Below are 25412 nucleotides of genomic sequence, written 5' to 3'. Positions count from 1 at the left end.
GCACCACTCTTATCGCCGCGCCGGCTGACAACCTTCTCGTTCTGCATGCTTAGACGATGAATGCTGTGTAAGTAAGACACGGGATTCAGTTAGGAGATTGCGCCTTGCGCGCGTTTGTAGACATGATAAAGATGTGCACAAATCATGGAAAGTTTACTTCGTGGTTTGTGCCTTGACAAGAAAGCAAATGAGTAGCATGCTTGCCTTGAGGCAACATGGAAATAATATCGTGTGTTAGTGTCGTTAGGGCAAACTGTGGCCTATTGTTGAATAAAAATGCAAGAAGCTCGCTCGTTCTTCCATGGCCGACAGCTCTACAAATGCTTGCCCCGCAGTATAGGCGCACTATTCGCTGCTCGGGGTGAAACAACAAAATACTAATTCATTGTTTCGATGTAGCACGGAAACAGGCCTGTAATTGCTGCTTTTCTCTTTCATCGTGACAAAAAGCTTCACAAACTTTATCTGCTTTTGTGCAGCTATTTATCGTGTCTACGAGCTCATTTAAGGCGTGACATCTTAGCGGTATCCAATTTCTGACTTGCGAAGCCTACGTGCCCCATCGTCGAAGGGCGCCGATCGAGAGTGTCGTCTGCTTGTGCCACATTATAAATGGTTCGCACCGTCCACTCAATTCGGGCTGCATGCGAACTCTTTAGCGATCGGAAGGAGTAAGCCTGCTCCGTAGCTGTTGTCGCCTTCACTGTATACCACAAAGCAACATCCTGGTTCTGCGCGCACCCACGAGCGGCGGCACGTGCACCGGCGGCCACGCACTACGAGTGTCCTGTTTCAATTCGTGAGTACTGTACACAGAAGGGGCACAGCGCTGAACTCACAACTGTAAGTTATTTGAGAAAAGAAAAAAAAACATATAGAGAAAAAGTTGACTCATCAAAACTGTGCGCATGTGCACATATGTTACAACACGTGCGATATAGGAGATAACTGCATGCCTTTTTTTTCGTTAGTGAGACAGTTTCGCAGAAATTCTGGTGTTGATGTCATTGGTTGTGAGCAAAAATTTCGGCTGTGTGTGACCGAATAATCAACAACCGTGCAAATAAAATAGATGATAAAAAATTCTGGGTCAAAGTGGAGACTTAACCAGGGTCGTTTGCGTCCGAGTCGGAATCGAACCTGAGTCACTCGCGAGGGAAACAGATGTTCGACCACATGCCCACACGTCTGCCTGTCAATATAGTGAAATAAAAAATTCCTCTGCTTGGAATGCAAAGAAGGTAGCTTTCATGCTTTACACATGCATGCGTCCTGTATACATGCTTCTCAATAAAACATGAAGTATAACAGTAATAATGTGCGGTACCAGAATCCATTGTCATATGAACATATGAATATGATTAAAACGTATGATTATCGTAATGGAAGTAGGTCACCCTCTACAAAAAGCACACACGCTACTGCGCCTATTTTCTTAAGGCCACGTAGTGCGCGCATAGCAAGTTCGAAAAGGTTTCATGCACTAAGTGTTCAAAGGACGCACTAGGAACAGGACATTGTTATCGCGTTCAACTCTTAGAGGCGAAAACTTAGGGTCCTCTAATTTGTTCTTGTTTCTTGCTAACTTCTGGGGCACTAGAATCCCGGTGGTGAAACTTCTTGAGCGTTGACAAAAGTTTTTCTGACATGGAGCAAGTCGCATAGCTAAAAAATCTAGAATTTTCAAGGCAAGCAGCCTGTATATCAAACGAAAGAAAAAGAGGCATGCAGTTATGCGATACCTACACGAAACCACGCATGGTTTGAAAAAAAATCTGTGCTCATCACACCGTAAACGTGTTGTTCCCCACACGTAATAAAGTAGGTAATGTGTGTGCTAGTGTCGCCACTTTGTGTACGACTCGTGAGCTTATTGACGCTTATTTTATTTTTTTAAAGCCGTACATAGTTGTCGCCAAGCCGTCATTAGAATTACACCCTGAAGAGGTTGCTTATCTTTATGGGCTTTTGGGAGAGTTAACTGATTTTTGAGCGCGCGCGTAAGGTTCTTGTGCTTTTTTTTTCTTTCTTCATATTCTACGGGTTCTCAATTACATACATTTAATAAAAAAAGTTTCAGTTGTTAGTATACGCTTGTGTTCTTGCTTTTCTCCACCCACGTCTTTCGAGCAGTTTTTTTCATGATGAATTACCAACTCGCCAAACAGTCCGTTCTTTTTGATATAACCTGTCGCTTATGCTCTGATGCTCTGATGGCGTTGTCGTTGTTGTTTTTCGGCGACAAATGACGCTGCTACTTCGAGCTTTGATGACAGTGACTGCCGTACACGGGCGCATTCGTTTCGTTATGATTTTAGCTGCTAGACACGACCCGATTATCGCAACCAAGTTCAAGAATCATGAGAGCTGATTGCCTCTGATCCGTTTTCTGCACTCTGAAGGATACGCACTGAATTCGCTCACTGGAATGAAAGGCAGCGTAAATGGGTGAATCTCAGCGGAACCTTGTCGCGGACCGTCTCTGGAATACGGGAGAGACATTAAAAGCGAGAAATGGTTATGAAGCTTGCCGTCATTTGTAAGTGTTGCAAAATTCAAAAGTAAGTGACATTGCGACAGTGCCCTTTCCGCGGCTCTTGCGTCACCCAGCACGGTATACAGAAGTGGAGTTCTGTTATTGGCGAAAAAAAAAATATATTACCATATACTGCAGACGCGTTAGCATTTCTTTTCAAAGGCTAAGCGAATGAAATCACGCACCTCGTCCGCTGCTCTTTATTTCGTCGTATCGAGTCGCAAGTAACGTGGCGGGAACACCAGTATGTGCAAAGTTTGGCCGGCTGCATAATCTTCATAATTCCGGAAAAAAAATTTGCTTGTTACGCTGGTACTTCGGAGTGTGCCACGAGGAACTCTGCACATTTGATACATGTGGCGCCGGGGCGGGAAAACGAACGGACAAGAAACGAAGTCGCGCGAGGAATGTACGGCGCCGAAAGGGAGGCAAGCGAAATGACGGCCGACGCTAGAGACTGCAGCGCTTGCGTCGTGCACGGGAGTACTTTAGAAATGCTTTCTCGGCCGGCACGACAGCTCGTCCAATGGGAAACGGCCGAGATGCCACAGTGGGACCCGTTTTTCTTCGGAGCGTTCTTTGAGTGGCGCCAACGTGGCGATGCGTGACTGATGGAAGCGCTCAGTTCTTCCTCTCGTTCGGCGATTGGCGGCGCTGCCTACAGCGCCACTGTCGGAGTGATGAGGTCGCAAGCTGCCACGTTCCTTACGAGCTTACCAGCCGGCGCGCAGCTCGTTACGGCGATTCGTCACCTTTATTTACAGCGAGCATTGACGCCTAGGACGCGACCTCTAAACGACCTTCAGGGAGGTCGGCTTTGCACTGCTCGATGTCTGTACCTTGCTTCTTCGATGATCTCGCTCGTCAGGGCTCCTTGTCGATGAAGATGGTGCGACACGGCAGCCCGCAATGCTCTTTCACTCCTCCTTTTTGTCATTTACATAGCACGTAGCACTGCAGGACTAAGCGTAGAAGCGCGCGATAATTACTATAAGCGTGCAGGGATTTCGCAAACTTTTGAGGGTAGCAACAGGAAAGGGGACAGCGTAATAAGAAGACGCTGAACTGAACTATTGCGTATGAATAATAAAACACATAAAAACAAATAGAAAACACAAAATTCACCAAGCACAAATCGAAGGGACTAGCTAGTTTTTATGAGAACTAAAAAAAATATCTGTGCTCATCAGTGATGTGAACTCGAACACAGAAATTATCTTTAACAGGTCATAGCGCTGATGCGCACTTGGCAAGCGCAAACGGATTCAGGGCATCAATGAAGGTTGAATGACTCGCTGATACATAATTACATTTCAAGTAATTGTTAAATAAAGAAGGATTCTATGTTCCAGCTCGTATTGCTTCACAATACTTGAATGTCGAATACACATCCCCCGGCAACCAGAAGGGGAATGCGCAAAGAGCCTTTGCAGTAAGCAAACTCTTTATTTTTCTACCATGTCAGCGAATCTCGTTGATTTCTTCTCGTGATCGCTCTCGTTTCACGCTGGCTTTTATCTGTTCTGGACATCGCAGATTAGCACCACCTGGCAGAGCACGAAGTCTTGATTTCTTTGCACTGTTTATGTCTTCGTCTCTTCGTCAAGACAGCCTTTGTTATTTATCCTGCAACACGATCAGTTGTTGGTTTAACGGTATTAAGCTGTATATGTTTGTTTCTTTCTTTATTTATTTTGCAGAGAACCAATTGAAGTGAAGTAGCCGATGCATTATTGATATGTGTGGTTTAACATCCCAAAAGCACCATATGATTATGAGAGATGCCGTTGTGGAGGGCTCCGGAAATTTTCACCACCTGGGGATCTTTAACGTGCAACCAAATCGGAGCACACAGACTTATAAAATTTTCATCTCCATCAGAAATGCAGCCGCCTCAGCCATTCTGTACATAAATTACCCCAAAATATGCTATGTACATGCTCAAGAAAAATGCTTCAGAAGAACTCTGGCAGATCCCAGGCATTGTGGCGATCGATTTATTTCGAAGAAGTGAGTGAGTATCTGCTTGTGCCGCATTTTTTTTCTTTTCTGAGTCAGGAACTACGACCTAGATTGATGTCTTTGTGTAAATTTAGTGATTGCGGACATATCGGGGGCTCACCTGGCACGAGCAGATGACGGCTGCTTAAAGGGTGCCCATGTAAGATGCTTAGACTGGTTAAATGCTATTCTTTACCTTCACAAAAAATGAAGTGGGTGCCACGATGTTAGCAGGGGCCTACCACAAGTGGTGATCGTCGTCGTCTTCTTCGAGGGTCGACTAACACTAGAATGTAGCACGCTGCGTCATAGAAGTAGATATGTTACTAAATCATAACCAAATGTTACCATAGGAATTACCAAATCGGTTAGCCGGCCTGGAACCACTGTTGATGTCTTTAGATGACTTCTGTGAAAAGTATTCCTTTTTTTTCCCGCAGTGGTTTCAAGTGCCGTTGTGGCTTTGTGGTAGGATACTTAACTGCCCCGCTGAATGTCGGGGTTTGGTTCTGGCTGCAACCATGATTTTTATTCGGTGCATCTGTCGAGGCTTTCTCCGACACGGCTTTTCTTATCGCTATCGTGTGAACATTTCTAAAGTTCAGGCTCATCGTTGCTGAGCTGATATATACTGCAAATAATTCATGGCGCATACCCTTATTCCGTTCACTGTGGTACGCGATGTATGTGCCATTAGTTTCATGACGTGCGGCACAAGTATGTCATGATATACATATCATGAGTTATTAACTGTATTCGCCATACACTAATGTTCTCCTGCGCTAATTTTGGTTTATAACAAATCGAGATGACAACGAGAGCACCCAGATGTACACGGTAGATAGAAAGATAGACAGAAATAGTCAGGGTCCCTTCCATCGGCAAAAATTCGCATTTTAAACAAAACGATTAATGTATCTGGTTTTCACCTGTTCGGTGTATGCGTGTATGCGCATGCGGTGTATGCGAACACAACAACTGCAACACTTACACCGCTCACATTTTATGTAGAAAAATTATCAGGAGGTTGCTTAGATTCCACCAACACGTTTGCGCATAGGCGTACGGGTTCTCAAAGTTTTTCAGTAATATTTACGACAACTACCCCTTCATTTGTTTTCATTTCAACAACAAAACTTCAAAAGCATGAAAAATTTTAAATAAAACCAAAACACCAGCCAATAGAATCAAGTTCTTCCTAAAGCGTAGAAAGCCTTATTAAGAAATACCACAGCGACTTCTTATTTGGTATTTTTAAAACCCAGTTCTAATTGTTTACTGAAAGCTGCTAATATATATTGTTTGGTTCTTGCTTGTTTGTTCTTGATAAAACTCTCTGCGCACATAACCTTGCGACACTGAATGAATGGCGCACGGAAATGAATGCTAAAGTACAAGACTCTCAACTGCTTCTGTGATGCTTGTGCAGCAAGAGCCGGAACTGCGCATTGCTGCGTAATCTATCGCTTGTAAAAAAATCGGGGCGTTCACTATACAGCCTCGGCATTGATTTGTTTCTTCTGAAATTGTTTCTTTCGTGGTAATACTACGGACCTTGTTCGCATGAGCTTTAGCTGCACTCTGGTCAGAATTTTCAATGAACGAAGCGATTTTCGCCTTGTAAGAAGCAAGACATGTATGTTGATTGATTGATTGATTGATTGATTTAGATGTGGGCTTTCCAAAACCACCATATGATTATGAGAGACGCCGTAGTGAAGGGCTCTGGAAATTTTGACCACCTGGGGTTTTTTAACGTGCACTCAAATCTGAGCACACGAGCCTACAACATTTCCGCCTCCATCGAAAATGCAGCAGCAAGGCGTGTATGTCCAGAACAAGGAAAAATTATAGCGAACGTGGGCAGAACAAACACCGCTATAGCGTATACGAATCTCTCGAGCATCGACAACTCGATGGTGAATGATGCTATTTTTTCCCGTCCTATTTTCCTCTCTTTTCAAAGCAAGATCGCTAAAGACATTCGCTGGTTTGGTTGTGTCGTGAGTTTTCGGCACTGTGGGTTGTTGGGGGAAATAGTAAGCGCGTATTGAGTGCTTCCTATTTTCCATAATCAAGATGGGAGCTGACAGATTGAAACTCGTAGTGGGGTAATCAGGTAGAACAGGAGAAGTGCCTCTGACAGACTGGCCGACGTTTAGATAGGAGGACCCATCTTTGTCAAAGGCTACTTTCCATGTAACACAGATTACCGTACGCCTACGCAGGGCCCGGCTGTTCTGCAGGAGGCTTTCATCCTTCTTTTCTCAGCTACATTTAAACTCGTCGCGGAGTAGTTTTTCGACGAAGCAATTGTAGAATAACACTAGGAATCAGAAGTTTATGAAAGAGAATGTACTGCTTTGGCAGCTATAACCGACAATCACACATTGGCTAAAGAGGCTTCTGCTAGTCTTGCGAGTAGTGTAGGCAGAGTTCAGGTAATTAAGCACGTCGTTGTAGTATTCAATGACTCGGGAATAATACGACAGACCATGATGGTTGTATCACGTGTCACCACGTTATAGTGAACATGCTTTTTTTGTGTTTTCATTCTGACTCCTTATAGAAACGTTTGTTAGATTTACACACTACTGCATACTCCCCCGCTACGTACAAGTGTTGAACTCTGTTTTTTATTCTGATTTTTTCTTGATTATCTGACAAGAGTTTCAAAGTGATGTTATGGAAGCGTTACCTCGTTCCGACCGAACCTAGAGTTGCATTTGAACAGCGATTTTACGGCCCATTCAAAAATGACAATTATTTTGTACGTATTTTCTTAATTTTGCTTTTATTTCATGGCTATCGCAGGTGCTCCAACACAATAACAACATTTCTACATAGATATTATTGACACATTACAGTGTTCAAGGGTTTATGGTACTCGATTGTTGACTCTAAAGGCATGCGACTGAATACCGGCCGGAGCTGCAGTGTTTTCGATGGAAACAAAAATGCTTGAGGCCAGTGTGTTTAGATTTAGGGGCACGTTAAAGCCTAGGTGGTTGAAATTCCCTGGACTTTTCACCAAGGCGTACCCGGTCATCATATTATGGTGTCGGGTTGGTAAACGGCAACAATTATTATTATTTCATTAGTGTTACGTATTAAAGCATCACGCTTCGATAACACAGCATCGCGAGTGTGCGACAGCAGATAAAAAATTCTCTTCTTGTTTCTCGTCGACAAAGTCCTGCTAATCGAATGATATATCTTCCTTACGTAAAGAAAGCATTCACCATATCCGTTCAAATATTACTCGGAAGAAGTATAACTAAGCCACCGCCTTCAATAAAAGACTTCATTCCAGCGCACAGCAGAACAGCTTGACTGTATTGCAACGTGTATAGGATAAGCCAGAGGGCTTTGTAAGCGCCAATTAAAGAGAAAGGAAGCCGCAGAAGTGCGCTGCAAACGCCTGGGGCATTGTAGCAGTATGGCGAACCGGGGGTGGGTTCTGTCTCTCGAAGCTAAGTAGCTCCGGCCAACAACAAAAGCCGCATTCCTCGAGCCAAGGGCAGCGCTAGAAGCGGGGCTCCGCTCTTTTTCCTGGCAGCGGGTGAGAAATGCGACAAAACGTCAGGGGCAATAAGCGAGACGGACAAAGCGCTCGTCGTCTACGTAACAAACACGACTGCTGGAGAAGGGGCCGGAGGAGGAGGGTGCACCCGTTATGGCGCCCTCGCGCGGTACCCCCGGGTCGTCATCCGAGCATCAATCAGGCCTAGGAGCGAGGGGCCAAATCGGTCCGGTCATTTCGGGCATTTCGCGACGCCGGCCATCCTGGCCCCGCCAGCAGCCGTCGCCTCGGGCTCGTCTTTGTTTGGCCTTTCCTTCCGTAACGGCACACATCATTTTGTCGCTCAAGTTCTTTCCCCCTCTTTTCTTCCTCCTATCTACGGCAAAGCCTTGCTTATAATTCTTTTATCCTTCCCCTCGCTTCACCCAGCTTTACTTTGGCTTTGCTCGATGTGGCTTCCCCCGTTCAACTTCTAAGTGTGATACTCATTGTGTGTAGTTACCGCTATGTGTGATATATATCTGTATTGAACGCTCATTCATATATATATATATATATATATATATATATATATATATATATATTCGAGATTGAAATCGATACACTATGTAGTAGTATGTACGTTTGCCCATCGGAGTGCAGCGGTCGCACGTCAAGTCAATCACGATTTTTTTGCTTTTGGTTCCTTCATTGCGGGTGATGAAGGACAAGAAAAGTGAAGATTTTAAAAAGTGAGGAGAATGCGATGGAGACTCGGAAAAGAATGAACTTTCACGACTGAACTACTCGGTTGTTTGGTCTATACACGTTGTGTCTACGTCGTTACGTCCTAGCTTGCGCGGATTCATGTCTTTAACGTTTTCTTAATTTTTTCTTTTTGTCTGATGCCGATGTCGGTCATTTCTTGGGGCATTATCGGTGTCACCACGCGTTTGGCTGCTGTAATGTTGTGAAAGTTTTGCGACTTGACGCGTTATTGTGACAAAATAAATCAAGACGCGCTCGTATACTATAGACCACCGGTATAGACAGGAAGCTAGACACTTCTGCATGAAGACGTGTAGGTTACCCCCGATTAGCTATGAATAATTTCGAACTGTTCAGGGGCCCACAAATACCCTCCGAAATACAAAGAACGAGCGAATTGTTTTACCCTGGCATTCATTGTCTTTTCTATCTGTTCACGTGAGAACTCTGTTCACGTGAGAGCTATCTGTTCACGTGAGAAAAATGAGCTCTCGATTGGTCCATATGCGAGGAACATCAGTTTTGAACTGTCTCTTACCCTGCTTTATCATGCAGCCTCGTTCTCGTTAAGGCCTGTCTCGCGTGACTCTGCTTTGCGGGTGCTATCTGCAGCTGCGACTGCGCAAGTGGAGATGGCAGCGTGCCGCCACGAAGCATAATACCCATGATTAGGCTCAAAGCTCAGTGCTAGCGGCATCGTCCACCGGTTTTATGAAGAAACAAATGACTAGGAGTAGATAGCACCTGTAAGAAGGGCAATGATGGCCAGAAAGACCACTGTTTCATCTTTGAACTCGGGGTGGTACATGGACCCTTTAGTTAGTGGCTTTATTTCTGAGGCCGTCATGTTTGTCCAGAAATGAATGAATACTCGATCTTTCATTTGGTACTCAAAGGTGAAGTTGGATGTTCGTGGTTGATTTCTAAGTAGTGCTCTTCGTAGTGTAGTTAATTAAGCGGCTTTTGATTTTGATACTCTAGTGGTGATAACCAAGCTAACACAAAAGCGAAATACAGTATACACAAACATACATCCGCAGGATGCACAGATTTTGCTCGTTCTAGTCAGCCAAACAGTTCCCTAATGTGAAATGCCTGAGGGCTTGTAGCAGATGTGATCAATGAATAACACATGTGCTTTATTATGTGTATAAATAGGATATGTCAAGCTATCGAGATCCATTCGGTTTCTGTCTCGGCATGGTACATCGAAAACACATTTAAAGGCCGGTCCAAATGCATGTCCTAAAACAAAAAGGAAAACGCAACTCCTGCCCGCGCTGCTGAAGCTAGCAATCTGATCTTTAAATTAAACAAGACTGTCACTGTAGAAGAAACATTGAAGTTGTCCTAGCCGGTATTATCAACGTCTTAGCACACAATAAAACATATTGTATTCAATAAGACAATAAATGTCTTATTATTTTTAATAATTATCTGGCCGATGTGTCAGATAATTATTTTTGTCTTTAAACAGGGGATCTGTTTCATGCTGCTCTGTGTTATGAACGAGTTACTGTCCACCATTATTAGTGGTCAGACAAGCTACTATTCCGCTACATACAAGCGACCTCAACGTAAACAAACGTGAGTATCTGTTTACTCAGACCATGATGTTTTATATCATCGTTCATAAACGCGATGATTTTTATACGAACATTGAATCTGGTTAGATAGATCGAGTGTCTGCATTTGCATATTAAGACCGCAATTTAATGCAGTCTGCTGCAGTTTTGTAGTGTAATTGATTCTTCCTTTCCGCGTTACGTTTTCCGAGAGAATACATTAAATGCATCTGTCACTGGAATTGATTGACTGGGCCTGTTTGTTTACACAAAAAGAGATCTCTTCACTCACAAGAACCACTTGAAATATTGTGGCTATACATTCGAGTTGCACTGTTACTGCCACCATAGAGCCATTGTGGCAAGAATATTTTTGTGACTCGATGACAACGCAGAGAATATGGCTGCCAAAACAACGGAGCGAATTAAGTGCATAGTTGTGCTAGCTACACTCTGCACAATGAGCGTTGCGTACATGAGCTCGACAGTGCTGGGCGCACATTATTGCTGCGCATGCACTACAAAAACCACAGTGACCTGTCCGTGCATGGAAAATGCACCTCTGCGTTTTGATGTAATGGTTACGACGGTGGCACAACCGAGAGTAAAAATCCGAGCAGCAAATGGCAATGGTCTTGTGCAACGCTTGCTAGGTACCCGGCTGCTTTACTCCCCATCAGTGTTTTTATTTTTAAATACCGGCTTACTATCGGGACGCTGTTCTCGTCACGTGGCACCAGCTTGAAAAAGAGGTGCTACAATACCTTTAGCAGTTATCGCAAAACACCTTTATAACTGAACTCAACTGCGTAACGAATTCGCTGCCACAATCTTTTTCTTAAGTCCGCCAAGAAAAACGGAAGCTGTATCGTGAGGTTGACAATCTGTCTTTTTCCGCCTGAATGAGGTAACAGGAGTTGAAGCATGGGCAAAGCTCCTCAACGAAGTTCTAGAGGCTTAGCACAGAAAAAAGGGGCATGGCAATAGAGAAACACATGCTAAAAAATATAAACATATTAAAGGACATGTGTTATTGATGGGTAAAAACATGAGCGCTACTGCCTTCAGAATATTTTGGGTGCGTCTGATCATCCGTTACGCAACCCAGAGTGCCAAGCGCTCCTTGAAGTTCGCGTACCGCAAAAAAAAAAAGTCTCCTGACTCACCGCCCATTTTTATTGCCTCGGGTGCCCTTTGTCTTTATTTTTGTTTTTATTTATTTATTTATTTATTTTTACATACTGCAAGCCCTAATCAGGCCCATGCAGGAGTGGATACATAGAGGTAACATGAGGCATAATAACGCTCCACAAAAAGAATATATCATGGGCTGTGTCCCATAATATATGCTTCATTTTGCGGTAAAGACAATTGAACAACAACGAAAAAAGGACAAGATAAGTTTTTCAACTCGGTCTAATTCGTCACTGTATTACCACACACGTGTTTTTAACAGCATTGAATAGATAGATAGCCCTATATACTTTACTTTTGTTTATATGTCTACCCCGTGAAACTCAGAAGTCACGAAGCTAGCATCTGCATAAAGTGTCAGGAGAGTTATCTGTTGCGTCCTGAATACGGAGAAAAGCTTCGCAGGGAACATAAAGAACGACAAACCAGAGAGAGCCGGGTCACGAGGCTAAAGGAAATGTAAACGCGGCAGTCGCCCAGTGAGAAAATAGGGTGGCAAGCGCAATCCCCATTGAGAATGCGAAAGACGACCCGGAGGCGATGGATCTGGCTGCCGGAAGCACTCGGCCGCCCTTTTCCCTAAAACAAGCGTTCCGTCTTCAGGGCACGTGCGCAGTCTTAAAGATGCGAAAGGGTTCACAACAGGGCCGTGTTGGGCCGTGCGTAGCAACTGAGCCGTGCGCATTTTCTTTGCGCATATGCCGCGCGAGGAACGCTGGGATCATGACGCTAGCCCCCCGGATGCCGGCGAACCCGACCAGAGGACGCACGCTGCTCGAAGGCTGGATGTAGCGTTACGTGTAGCGCTCTTTGCCTCTTTACACTCGCGGTGACGTCTCTGTTTATGACCTGAGGATTAGGATGGCGAGTCTTTGCTCAACTGGACAATGTCAGAAAAGAAAAGAAGTTTGCGCATGCCCACTAAAGCATCGCTAAAGTAATATACGGATGTAAATTGCCTATGCGCTACATCGTTACTTCGCCACTAACGCCTTGACCAACTTTCAAAACTGGCGGTTGCCTATTAGATTGGCTACAACGCTACCGCTCATAACCTCCTTTCTACTTTCTCGTACGCTTGCTTTTCCTTGACTAATTTACTTTCTCCTTTACACCCCCCCTCTCTATTACTTAGGGTACATGAATACAGTCGTCACCAAAAAAATGTCAACTTGTCAAGAAAGAAAAGCGTGGTTAGGTGTAATCGCAGCTGCGAGGCTGAAGGAAGTGCTATATTTTCTTTTGTTCAATGAGCCTACGAAAAATTCGGTATACTTAGCCACAGTTTCTCTATAGGTTATGCTTTACCAATTTTTCAGAGTGGTGATTCATTATAGCTTACTGCCCACTCCGACACACCGACGGAAAGACACACGTAGACAAGCGCTTCGGTACACTCGAAGACGAGTGCATGGTATCTCCCTTTTCGTGTTAAGTGTAACATAATCTGAAAACGCTTTGCCGCAACTGTTTGTTAAATGAGTACAGGAATATGATGAGGTGATTACGGCAGATAATCAACATTGTGCAAGTTAAATGAGCGACGTCCCGATCACGACAACACGGTGTTTTCGCACTTAACGCAGGACATGATGGCTTTGCGTATGTACCCTGATATGTCAGCGGGCTGGGTAGATTGTTTGGCGACGCACCAGGTGGAACGTAGGGTGCCTGGTGGGTGATGGTAGTTCGATTCCTAAAGCTTGCCTCAAATGTTCGTTCGTAAAATTACACTGCGGCTATGAAAGTATGTGCGATCTTATTGGCTAGAATAACCCTATGTTCGCGACGCTTACTAATTTTTTTGTTTTATATCTGTTGCGAGAAGTTCATATGCACACACAACATTTTTCTGACACTCATGACTTATGACTCCAGTGAAACGATAATGGGGAGTGAAGTGAGACACCTGCGGTAACGAAAAGTTGCGATGGTTGCGCATTCAGAAGGCACCTCAAAAATGTGTGACACCTTCTGGTCAACTCCAACTATGGACTGGTGCCGAGTGAAGTCTTGTATCTGTATTCAATGTTTACGCACACAACTCGCGAACTCCCACAACGAATTTCCCGAAATTGTGCGTGCAATGCGCACAAGAAAACTGGGCCCGGATTCACAAAACTCACTTATGAAAACATTTTTGCGCAAGATAAATTTTGTCGCGTAAGTCGATTCACGAAACGAAAAAACGTCGTAAGAGGCCATAGTTGTCACATCGGCCGCTGCAAATAAAGCGCGCTGTGACTGCCCGGGAACATGTCAGCGATGGTGATGCAGTTGCTATATTTACTTACGTCACCGAAAAGCACTCGTAAGTGGATTCACGAAGCGAAATTGTGCGTAAAAACAGCATGGCTGAGAAAAAATCCCAAGAGTGGCCCGGACCACTCTTAGGAACAATGTGGTTTCTTCGAACCTGCTGCCGCGGCGGTATACTTTGGTGCCCTGGCTGGTTTTGGGTTAATTCACGCCCATTAAGGGCTGCCTGATGACTGCTGGCGCGTTTTTATTTCTTTCGGCGCTTTGAGCTTCGCGTGTTGTTTCCCTTGTACGTAGTGGATGGTGTTGACAACCACCACCATCCAATAAGTTTGAAGTCGCAGTAATTGAAGAATTCTATTGGGCGTCAATGGCATAAAACTACGCATGTAAAGATTTGTGGTTGGATGAAAACCAATGTGATACGTGAATGGTGGGTGCATTCGAACGCGACATGACATAGGATCAACCTTATTTGTTATGTTGTTGTGTTGCGCCCCATCTCATCCAATTAAAAGTGCGACTCGAGATCCTTGCCTCATTGGTGGAAATTACCACCAAAGAGGTTAATGGGAGCACATTCTTTGCACGCTATTGGAAATAAAAATGAGAGGAAGTTTTTAGTGAGTGGTTCCTAAAGTTTGTGCTCTAGTTTACTTTCATTGGCTCTAACTGTCCAATGGTTGTGATCTCTGAAATACAGCTGTCGATACACTTTGGGACGATCTGGAACAAAGCGTACTTTGTAAACTAAAGCGTATTAGGGGTGCGCGTGATTACGCATGGAACTACAAACAAATCATGCATCTTCACCTTCACTGTTCAGACACCGATATGGACCGTGATATTATGGCAAGCAATCGGAATGAAACGACCCTAGTAACTTTGTATGACACCAAAAATATGCAAACCCTCAAGATTCTGGAGCAAACCTTCGCTGAATTCATCCCTGCGTCAATTACCAGCCATTTAACTTGGTGCACAAACATCATTCAAAGGTAGAGCGAGCCACTGACATGTATTTTGTGCGACGTAGCAACCACTTGACCTGAGAATAATAGCGTTGCAAAGGCGAATCCCCTGTCGCATGCTCTGATCGAAGCAGACGACAAACGCGAGCAGACGACGGTTTGGCCGACAGGCACAGCTTGTGGTTGGTTGTGAAGCAATACCCTCTACATCAGCTCACTCCGTGACGTTGCCAAAACACTTCTTTCATCTGGCACGCCTGTCCTGTTCGTCATATCACCCCCCTCGAACATAAGAGAAAATTTTTTCACGCCGTGAAAATAGTGCAAGTACTTTCTAAGAGCTCTCTTATCATCTTATGTGCTGCGCAGTTGTCGAAAACAACATGGCGTCGTAAACAGCATATCGGTCGGTGCGACTTTCAGCAAACGCTTCTCGCTTCTCGCAGTTACTTCAGCGTTTGACCGGATGTGTTGTGATTACAGCAGCTCTTTCGGTGCGTGTAAGCAGTGCGGAAAGCTGTGGCAGTGCAATGGTGTATGGTGAAGCGCAGCGAAGCCTGTGCGTCGGTGTGGTTATCAAGCGGGGATCGGCGTCGGTGTATCGACGGCAACTAGCACTCGAGAAGCCTGCAATGTGTGTTTGTGTGCCGGTAACAGTTCGTTCGCTTGACTTTCCAGTCTCTCAGTTTGGTGCTGTGCGACATTTCGGATTGACAGCGTTTTGACACGTTACTTGAGTAACCCCAAGTACGTACGGAAACGTATGAACTACGCGCTCGGTTCTTGCTTCGCCACTAGTTAGCCCGTACGCTTCTATTTACTTGAGAGCAATGTACTGTTCGGGAGTGAAACGATGTTCGTTGTGAACAGTGGTGCTGTGTTGACGTTCCAAGACTTGTGAACAAGCTGTGCTCGTGTGACCGAAAATTGAAAGACAGCGTTGATAACTGTTTTGCCCTGCGAAGTCGTGGTGGGGCAGCTTGGCGCTTTTGCTTGTTAAGTCGTCACTTCTCCTTTTTGTGATAACCATAGTCCTAGCGCTGTGATGTGATCAACCAAAACTGCGAGATGTTACATTCTGTTGTGGATCGTGTTACCCCCCCCTCAAAAAAAAGCAAAGATTTCACCGGTGCCTTGCTTTGGATGAAGTTGTAGGCCAATATCGCCTAACTACAGGTTTCCGAGTTCGTCTGGCCATCGTTTTGCACGGCACTACAGCCTTGACAACAGCCGGTCATGACCAGTTCTTACACTTTATCAATGGACGTGCACGCCTGGCCAGCCCTTCATTGCTGTCACCGGCAGCTTCGAGTCTGCAGATGCCCTTTGCCTGTTGGCCGTACTGGGTTCCTTATGACACCGATGGCTACTAAATGCTGCCATCGGTGAGTTCACCTTGCAGAACTAAATTTCACCGGTACTATAATTCACGCAGTTCTATAACGTGTGCAAAATTTTAAGCCCATCAGATGTAATGTTTCTCTATCGTAAGTTGAAGCATGAAAAATTTACTACTACTGTGTATACATACATATATTATGGAGCAAATACATAAAAAGTTTTTTGTGATTTGATACAAGTGAGCTCTTGTTTGATTATGAGGTTGGGCCTGTCGATTGACCACGTTTGATAGTTGGAAAGTTAATGTGAATTTATTTTTCAGGAGCCAGGTTGCACTTAAAAAATTTATGTTATTTTGGCAAATTAGTTCTATAAACGATTACCACTGTGGTAGTACTATACTTCAGTAGGACATATATATTGCGGTACGTAAATTTTACATGAGGCGTCAGTTTATTTCAAAGTGATTATAGCAGATTTTGGTCACTTTAACGATGTGATAGCTTCCTCGAATAAGTATTAGAAGTGAGTGCTTTTAGTGATTGTTTTTAAATATCTCGTTTTTGGCTCTTCACAGATCGCAGAGATTGGTTTGTTAAGGTCCTGTGATGCATCGGTTGCACATTCTGGCACATCAATCCTCATCATTACTTGGAGCACCTTTACAAAAATAGGAAGGACACATTCTCCCTAACTATGCAAGCCTATGTCACTGCTGGGACTGTTATCATTCAGCGGATGTGGCGTGGAAGCATGCATGGCAGCTTCATCTGGAAGAACTGCGATCTGCTTGGGAGCTTCGAGGGCACAAAACTGCCTAACGGCTGGCTGCAAGGTAAGTTTTTCTTTAATACATACGATTACGTGAACACCACTTACTGTGCACAAATTGAAAATCCAAGCATGGTTGCTTTCAGTGAATACCTGTATTATTCTTACACATAATTCTTATTCAACATTTATACAACTAAATTGCAAGATAATTGAGAATGTTGAAAGCTGAAAGCCTGCAGCTTATGAATGAAACTTCAATAATCTGAGACACAAAAGCTTGTGCTTTGAAACGAGCACAAATACTTTGATTCCTTATTGAGCTCTCGAGCTTGTGACTCCCTCTGTGGATCAAGTGCTCTGGAAGGAAATAGCAAGTGGGTGAAAATTGCCTGGCTGTTCACAACTTGCAAAGAGAAAGACCTATTGAAGAAGCCTCAGATGACATAGGGCCAGCAAATGCATCTTTTACCTAATGTAGCTTTTTCTCTCTCAGTGCTGTTACTTGTGTTTCAGCCGAACATGTTCACCACGATTGCAAAGTGATCTATTTTTTTCTACAAATTGTACCTGACCGAAGTATGCATTGTTGATCTCTAAAGGTGACGTTCAGTGTGTTTCAAAGCCATGGCTTCTCATTTCTCTGTCTGTGGCTAGCCTATTTCAGCAGCAGATCGATGCAGCTAGCACACATGCAATCCAAGTCATGGAGCGCTCCTTTGGTGTTCTGTGAAGGACGCAGCATATCCATCCGGCAAGACACTGGTATCAACAATAATGGTGAGTGTTGGTGGCACCTGTAGAAGCCCGTTGTGTTTGTTGCGTATGATTATTCCCCCTGATGAAGTGCATTTTTGAAAGGTTTTCTTCATTTAGAATAATAGACGTCAGCAACAAGCACACTCATAATCCACAAGTTCTTTGTGTCTTCTAGACTGCCCATTTGCTACTATATGCGGTATGGTGAGCTGGCTATGTTAGACAGCCTTAAAGTTATCAACATTTGCTGTTGTGTTGTAATGCAGTCTAACTTGTGTTCATTAGTGAACTTATTTGTGGTCTGCTTTTGCACCTAGTGTAAAGTCAAAATAGAAGAAACTTTATTGGCTTTTTATGTCTGGCAGAAGTTTCATGCCTTCATCTATAACATTGTAGTTTTGCTCTTGTTTTATATTGAATATATTTTCAGTGTTCACTGTTTGTGTGTGTGTCTGTTGAGGCTTGTCATTGGCTTCTGAAAATACAATATCTGTAAATGTGAGCACATAATTGACAACTATACACTCTTGCATGTAGCATGGTTGTAACAATGATCTATATTTTTCTAAGTTCCAGCAGTAACAAGGGGTTCGGTGCTCCACGGTCATGTACAGTGTATCAAGAACAGAGCACAGAAGACCAACAAGTATAAAGGGACTGCCAGTGACTGTTCTCCTGCTCAAAGTTTACAACAGCATAAAGAGCACATTGTGATGTCAGGAGCAGCTGCTGCTTAACTTCTTAGCAGTGCATTATTCAGCAGTTCATTTGCTTGCATTTGAAATTATTTAAATTTTGCATGGAAAATACCAAACTTTGACACTAATTTAAAGGCTGCTGTAGTGTTAGTGGGCAAATATTTTTGAGCTGAATTTTTTAACATGTGTGTGAAGTGCCTGCGTGCCTCTACATTTACATGCCAGAAATCACAGCATCCATGGTCGCCAATGGTAACTGTGTTTGCATTCTTTGTAGTACAAGAAGTAAAGCCATGGATGCAGTAATCATGTACTTAGTCGATGTAATCCTTCAGTGTACACTCATTTGTATCGCACCAATTATGCCATGAGTGTATAAGCTCTGGGAAGTGAATCTATGTGGATTATTTTTTTTGGAAGGAAGAGGATCATCACTACTCCTAGTGTATCTTAACAGTAGATTTTAGTGCTTGGGTATTATCCCACTGCCTGTCCGTCCTTCAACAGTCTACTTATCTACTGTGTAAGTGTAACTTTTTAAATGTATACTTTGCTCGGATAGGTTTGTTCATAATGTAATGCAAGTGACTTATCATCTATGCAGCTCTACTCAGACTAGAAATAAATGTATTTATTTTTGTATGTAGCGATAGCATGCATTCACCTGTGTTTTTCTAGGTGCCTGTACAATTGTTTAGCCCTACAAAAGTGCTGGTATACTCTAATATTGAATCCGGCATCTTAAAATAGTTTGTTAGTGGAAGTAAGAATGTGTTTACAATCAATATTACTGTCCTCAGATGAACTGTGAAAACTCTGTGGAAATTTATTTACATTTTTTGAACTTTGTGAAGGCAAATGTTGTTATGTTCTTTTATTGTGGTCCCTGTTTCATGCAAATGACACATTATTACTTTGCAGTGGCATAGTATTAGTTGTTATTTTACACATATGTGCTGAGCAACATCGCAGTTGAGGCCAGCAGCAAGACATACATGCAGTGCACTGGAGCATCACCTCACAGAGTGTACAGTCTTTGCCCACCAGTAAACTCATATTTTTCAAGCAGACTAATAGACAGCTGTATAAGAACTGTGTTGATGTGCAAACTTTGAAGTCTTCTTGAGGAGTGTTTTTCATCATTTTTGTCCAAGTGAAGTAGCTACCCAAGGCCACAACTGGTGGGAATGTGGTGGTTTCCTCTTTCCAAAAGCACTCTTACCAGCTGCCTCAATGGTAGCATGGGGTGAATTTACGAACTGGAAAAATAATTGGTCTTTGTTTTCTTGGCCGAAAGAGTCACTTCCACCGGTGAGCCACCACGACGCGCCAGAATAGAAACTTTTAGCTAAATAAAGTTGATTCTACTTTTGAGAAGTGTTTTGGGGAAATGAAATGGCACCTATAGCTATCAATATAAACACTGTTTGCACCAAGGAGCTTAGTAGCTTTTAATTGTATTATTCATGTATTGTCTAGAATTTACTCGCGCTGTGCCAACTTTCAGCCCAAGTGTCCTAACATGCTTTGTTAGTGGGTTGTGAATGAGCCAAGCTATGTAAATAAACAGAGTGATATTGCAGACATGTACAAAATATTGATGCACAGCCCTTTTCTTTAGCATGACATTGTCAAGGGCTTTATTCTTGTGTTTTTTAAAAAAACTGCTTGTCACTGGGCAGCAGCGGAAAACTATGCATCAAGCTTTTGCGAGATGGTTCGAGAAACACCGTGTTCAGACATAACAGTGCCGGTGGATTTCTCTCGTAAGTTACTTTCTGTAGTATATTCAAAATGAGTGTATTAGAATTGTTGTTTTATAGCCATTCATTTTAATATTTACACCTGAGTGTATGTATGTATGTATGGGTGTACATATGTATACGTGTGTGTGCGTATATGTATGTATGTATGTATGTATGTATGTATGTATGTATGTATGTATGTATGTATGTATGTATGTATGTATGTATGTATGTATGTATGTATGTATGTATGTATGTATGTATGTATGTATGTATGTATGTATCTTTTAAATGAGAATCCATTTATCATTGGTGAGTAAGTTTGGTAATGATTTGGCTGAATTTGTTTCTAGTTATTTCTCTTTTGAGCCATTATACATTTCAATTTGTTTTGTACTGCATAAAAATAAATGTAACCTTACACAGAATATGTGTGTTCGAAGAAGTTGTTTCATTTACCAACCTACAGTCATGGGCAAGAAATTGGGTAAAATGGAACGAACCTGCGAAGATTAGAGCATAGCTACTCTACATGGCATATCTCATACACATTGCGTTGGTTGAATATGTCGATTTCAACCTTTCAATTTTAATCAGAATAAGCAAGATATCACCCGTGGTTGTATATGTGTGTGATATTTATGCATACTGTGATACCGGTTCGCAATTACAATTAAGGTCACAAACCTAGTCAAGCTGAATACACGAATTTTGTCCATGCACCTTTCATCTGCACTGGAACTGTTGTTAATAAAAAATAAACTTCAGTTTAGAAATTTATTCTAGTAACCAAAAGCAGGGTATATCTTTATCACACAAATCAAATTGCCATTGTTCTGTTCCATTCTGGACAATAGGGGACCCTCTAAGCAGAACTCGATTAACTGCTATAGTTCATTTTAACCATTGACAGCGACATAACACTGAAGCGTGCAGCATGACAAATAGCGGGAGAGAATATACAAACTAATCACTCTGTTTGCGTGAGCTCTAACTGTCCGTGCTCTTTGGTCTTGCTGCATGTGATGATGCCCACCAAATTAGCACGAAAGCGTGTCCCTACAAAGGCAGTCAACTTGGCTGCAAGCAGTTAGCTCACTGCATGTGAAGATTTTCTTCAAAACACCGTGAAGACTGATTGCTGGTCGAATATCCAAACACGTGAAAAGTAATATACCAGGTATGATATTGGTATTTCAGCACTGGATACTTTAGCGATAAGAGAGGATGGAGGAGAAAATTACGAACCCTGAATTGTTTAATTTTTGAAGGAGCACAGTACAGCGCTTTTGGGTCAAAAGGGGAGTGAAAGAAGCAAGTGCGAAAGCCTACTTCTCAAAAAATTAGTACCCGCCACCACGCATAATGTCAGGCCGGGCAACTTCTTGAAAAAAAAAGTGCCCAGTGATTCTGCGAATCGAACCAAGTACCTCCTAGATTGTAGTTGAGCGCTGTAACCGCTCGTCCACTGCAGCAGTGCTTGTGTTTGCCCTATTGCTGATATATCGTCATTCCTTCGAATGAAGCCAAATGCAAAAACGTCCCGTGAAACTTTGTCAAAATAGAAAAAATAGTTAGAATGCGTTTTCCCAAGGTTACTAGAAGATATAAACCGCCACGTGTGACTGTATAACCGTGTGCTATTTATTCTTGTACATTACTGTCATGACGTTGGGATAGCCGGCTCTAACGTACGCTACCTTCTCATAGTTTGCCAAATATAGATAAGAAAATAAAAATATATATCGGCCTGTGACAACGCTAATCAACTATTATGAGTTCACTGTCACTAGTGTCACTTTCACTAGATGAATGCTCAGTTTGCTTCCATTATCGTTATTTAGGAAAGTTTTGGCTCATTAACTCAACTCTCTTAATTAGCATTGATTCTCACACCTAAGGACAGTCACACTTCATCTCGATTTCTGAGTGGCTGTCACTCCCATATAACGCGTACTCCACCTTTTTATGCTCTCCGAGCATCTGACCCTGCTTTGCGCAGACTTTCCCTGACGTCTGCTGGGCCAGAAAATTGTCTTTATTATCTATCAATTTCAAGCTTTCGCGAAGCCGAAACGAGAGTCTCTCTCTCTCTCTCTTTTCATCCTTTTCGAACGTGTGATAACGTCTCTCGACCTCAAGACTCGTATACACGTCCCTTGCTTCGTTTGCGCACTCAAACAACGCTGGGCGAAATATTTGCACCGTGTTTTGTGAAAAGCATTATCACTGAGACACCTCCCGACGAGTCTCCCTCATTTTACGTAGACATATACCTAAGCGTAAGCGTATGCACGTTCTCGCATTCCGGCTTTATAAAAATGTTGCGGTGCATGGAACCAGCGAAATAGCGCTCACAATTTCATTTGATTACTGCTGTTATCTATTTCCGCACAATTCGTCTGCAGGCACCAAAGTCGCTCTTGTGTCTTGTAATAAGAATGTTGTAACAAAGGCTACCTCTGACTATAGGTACAAAACACCCTTACGTTCACCACTATACCGTGCTAGATTGCACCGAATTAGTTAGGTAGCAGCGCAGCTTCAATGAAATGTAAGGTAACTGGTCGCGTTAAATAGGGGAAGACATTGGAGGCACATTTTCAAACATTGCATGCATCGATTTATGTGTGGTTTTGTTTATGTGGTACACCTGGAGTGTTGTTTACTTGTACTTGGCGAGATAGTGCATGGATTGCTCGGTGGCTTAAGGCCATCGAGCAATTATTTTTTTTTAGCTACAGTCGTTAATTAAAGGCGAATGCTTGGCTTTGCACAGCCCACCAAAACGTCTATTACAACGTACGCGGCATCCCGCAAGCGCTGTAGCAGAAGCTCGCGGAACTGAAACTTAGATGCAGCAAATCATTGGCTATCATCGTATACTCTCGATGCTAGACGCTTTGCGTGCTACCTTGATATTATCGGCACACACTTCTTTCTTTCCTTGTCGTTTCATCGGCTATCGTGTGTCCTCCTTGCCCTCTTAAGTGCCGAATAAGGTAAATTCTTACCCGCACTATAGTAATCCCTCCAGATAAGAGAACTTTTGGCTAAGAAAATGCGTAGCCAAAGAGAAAGCTTTGTGAATTCGGCCCCTGCAAGTTAACCTCAGCCTAGATGACTGGAAATAGCACAGATTTATTGATCTAAAAACTCTGAAAACGTGAGCAAGCAGTCATAATGATTGTAGTTGTGGGATAGAGAAAGATGCGTTGCTCTAAACAGCGCCCACAAGCAGAGGTTAGTAAGTAATCTCTGCTTGGGGGAAATCTAGTGAGTGGGCAGAAATAATTATGCACTGAAAACGAAACACGTACACACGCGCGCATACAACCTTCACCATGGCCAACTTTGCTAAATTTCCAAATTTTAACTTACTTTTTTTTAGCTTTAATCCTGCGGGCTACTTCACAAGATGAAGCGTAATGTTGCTTATATGGGCTGATGACTTGAAGTGAGGTATACATCACCATGATGAGCATGTACTACATAAAATCACCTTATAAAGAAGTGCGAGTACAAGTCTTTATAATCTAACGACCAGCTTTGGACAGAAGGACAAAAAATGTTGGGTCCTGTCTCAAAAGTTTGTCAAGTCAAGGAAATACCAGATTGTCAGCCATCATTAAATAATATTGACTTGAACATCTAACATTATTATGTTAAAAACGGTGCAGCGAAGCTATAGCTTCACTGTTGTTTCCAGAATAACAAGTCATAGCTGATTACTTGCCTGCTATAAGGTCTTTTTGGTAAACTAGAGGTTCATTAGGCATGCCGTAATAATTCGCCAAACTGACTAATAACGCCAAGTTGCTATTTGATCACTTTTAATGTAAACAGAACACGCGACCGTACTGGAGTGCAGTGCTATAACTGAACGTAAAATATGAATAGAGAGTTATTTTTATTTGGTTTTCGCATTCGCGCGTGTAACACATATTTATAGTTCCTATTTAAATAGCATTCCAGTACAAATAGGCTAGTATTCGCAGTTGGGCTTGAGGAATATCATGAAACCAATGAGATGACACATACATAAAAGCAAAGTTTAGGGTATATATATATATATATATATATATATATATATATATATATTACCAGCCTCTGCCACAATACGCGGCACCCCTCCTTCTACGACGAATTGTTTACGGGACACCGAGTAGTTAAAGGCTTAGGACTTCCTGAAAAGCTCTTTATTGCCCCACACTAAACCGCCAGTGCCAGGAGGGGCCGTCTGATCGGGAGGAATGCGTTAGTGAACGGAAACATACACAGACCGCTGACATCAGGAGGAGGAGGAGGAGGAAGAAAGTTTAAGCGGAAAGACAGGGAGGTTAGCCAGTTCTTAGACCGGCTGGCTACTCTGTGCTGGGGAAAGGGGTGAGGGGAATGAAACATGTTAAAAAAAGTGTTGCGAAGAGAGGCAGAAATTACAAAAAAAATTGCGACAGAGGAAAGGCAACATCAATGAGTATAAGACACTAAAGTCTGTCTCTGAGGCCAGTTGTCCGCAAAAAGCGCAGCAAAGCTTTCAAAGCCTTCTGGGCTGAGGATGGGCTCGGCCAATGACCCAGAATCCTTTGTTCCGACAAAGGCCGATTGTCTAGTCTATCCAGAGCTGCAGCGAGTTCTTGTTCTTGCACGTTGAAATAGGTGCATTCACATAGAAGCTGCGCGATGGTTTCTTCACAAGTGCAGTAAGTGCATGTAGGAGAGCTGGCCATCCCGATGAGATAAGAGTATGCGTTCGTGAAGGCGACTCCAAGCCACAGGCGGCATAGGAGAGTCTCCTCAGCTCGAGATATCCTAGGGGGAAGACGAAGCTGCAGATCGGGATCCAAGTTATGCAGGCGCGCGTTTGTGAAGTCTGTCGAGTTCCACTGTACCAGTGTGAGGTCACGTGCTAGCGAACGAAGTCTTGTAGCTGCGTCGGTTTTTGAGAACGGGATGGCTGTGTATTGGGTACCATCGTGTGCAGATCTAGCGGCCTCATCTGCGCGGTCATTGCCATATATACCGCAATGACCTGGTATCCACTGATACACTATGCTGTGCTGTTTTTTGGTTGCTTGGTGATGAAGAAGCCTTATTTCAGCTACTAACTGTTCATTGGGTCCTTGGCGAAAGGGTGATATAAGACATTGAAGAGATGCCTTCGAGTCCGAGAAGATCGACCAAATTCCCGAAGGTTCTTTCACTATAAACTCCAGAGCTGCACGAATGGCTGCAAGTTCTGCAGCTGTCGACGACGTCAAATGCGATGTCATGAATTTAATTGTGATGTGCCTCGCGGGAA

General features: G+C 43.2%; 1 protein-coding gene across 4 annotated transcripts; it reads left to right on the top strand.

Annotated features, from left to right (window-relative positions):
- Nucleotides 1-15052: 15052 nt before the first annotated feature.
- LOC142814704 (uncharacterized) lies at nt 15053-20877 on the top strand. 4 transcript variants are annotated; one of them, XM_075893910.1, is made up of 4 exons: nt 15053-16181; nt 16715-16972; nt 17644-17688; nt 18244-20877. In XM_075893910.1, exons 2-4 carry the CDS (start codon nt 16834-16836, stop codon nt 18402-18404), a joined length of 345 nt encoding a protein of 114 aa, XP_075750025.1. In that variant the 5' UTR covers nt 15053-16181; nt 16715-16833; the 3' UTR covers nt 18405-20877. The 4 variants fall into 4 exon arrangements, with proteins under 4 accessions (XP_075750025.1, XP_075750016.1, XP_075750020.1 ...); XM_075893901.1 differs by having other exon boundaries at nt 17566-17688; XM_075893905.1 differs by having other exon boundaries at nt 15060-16181; nt 18238-20877.
- Nucleotides 20878-25412: the final 4535 nt, after the last annotated feature.

This window comes from Rhipicephalus microplus, chromosome 1 (assembly GCF_043290135.1).
Source record: "Rhipicephalus microplus isolate Deutch F79 chromosome 1, USDA_Rmic, whole genome shotgun sequence".
Taxonomy (NCBI): Eukaryota; Metazoa; Arthropoda; class Arachnida; order Ixodida; family Ixodidae; genus Rhipicephalus; species Rhipicephalus microplus.
The sequence above is the reverse complement of the archived record's forward strand: the minus strand, read 5'-3'. Positions and strand labels throughout refer to the sequence as shown.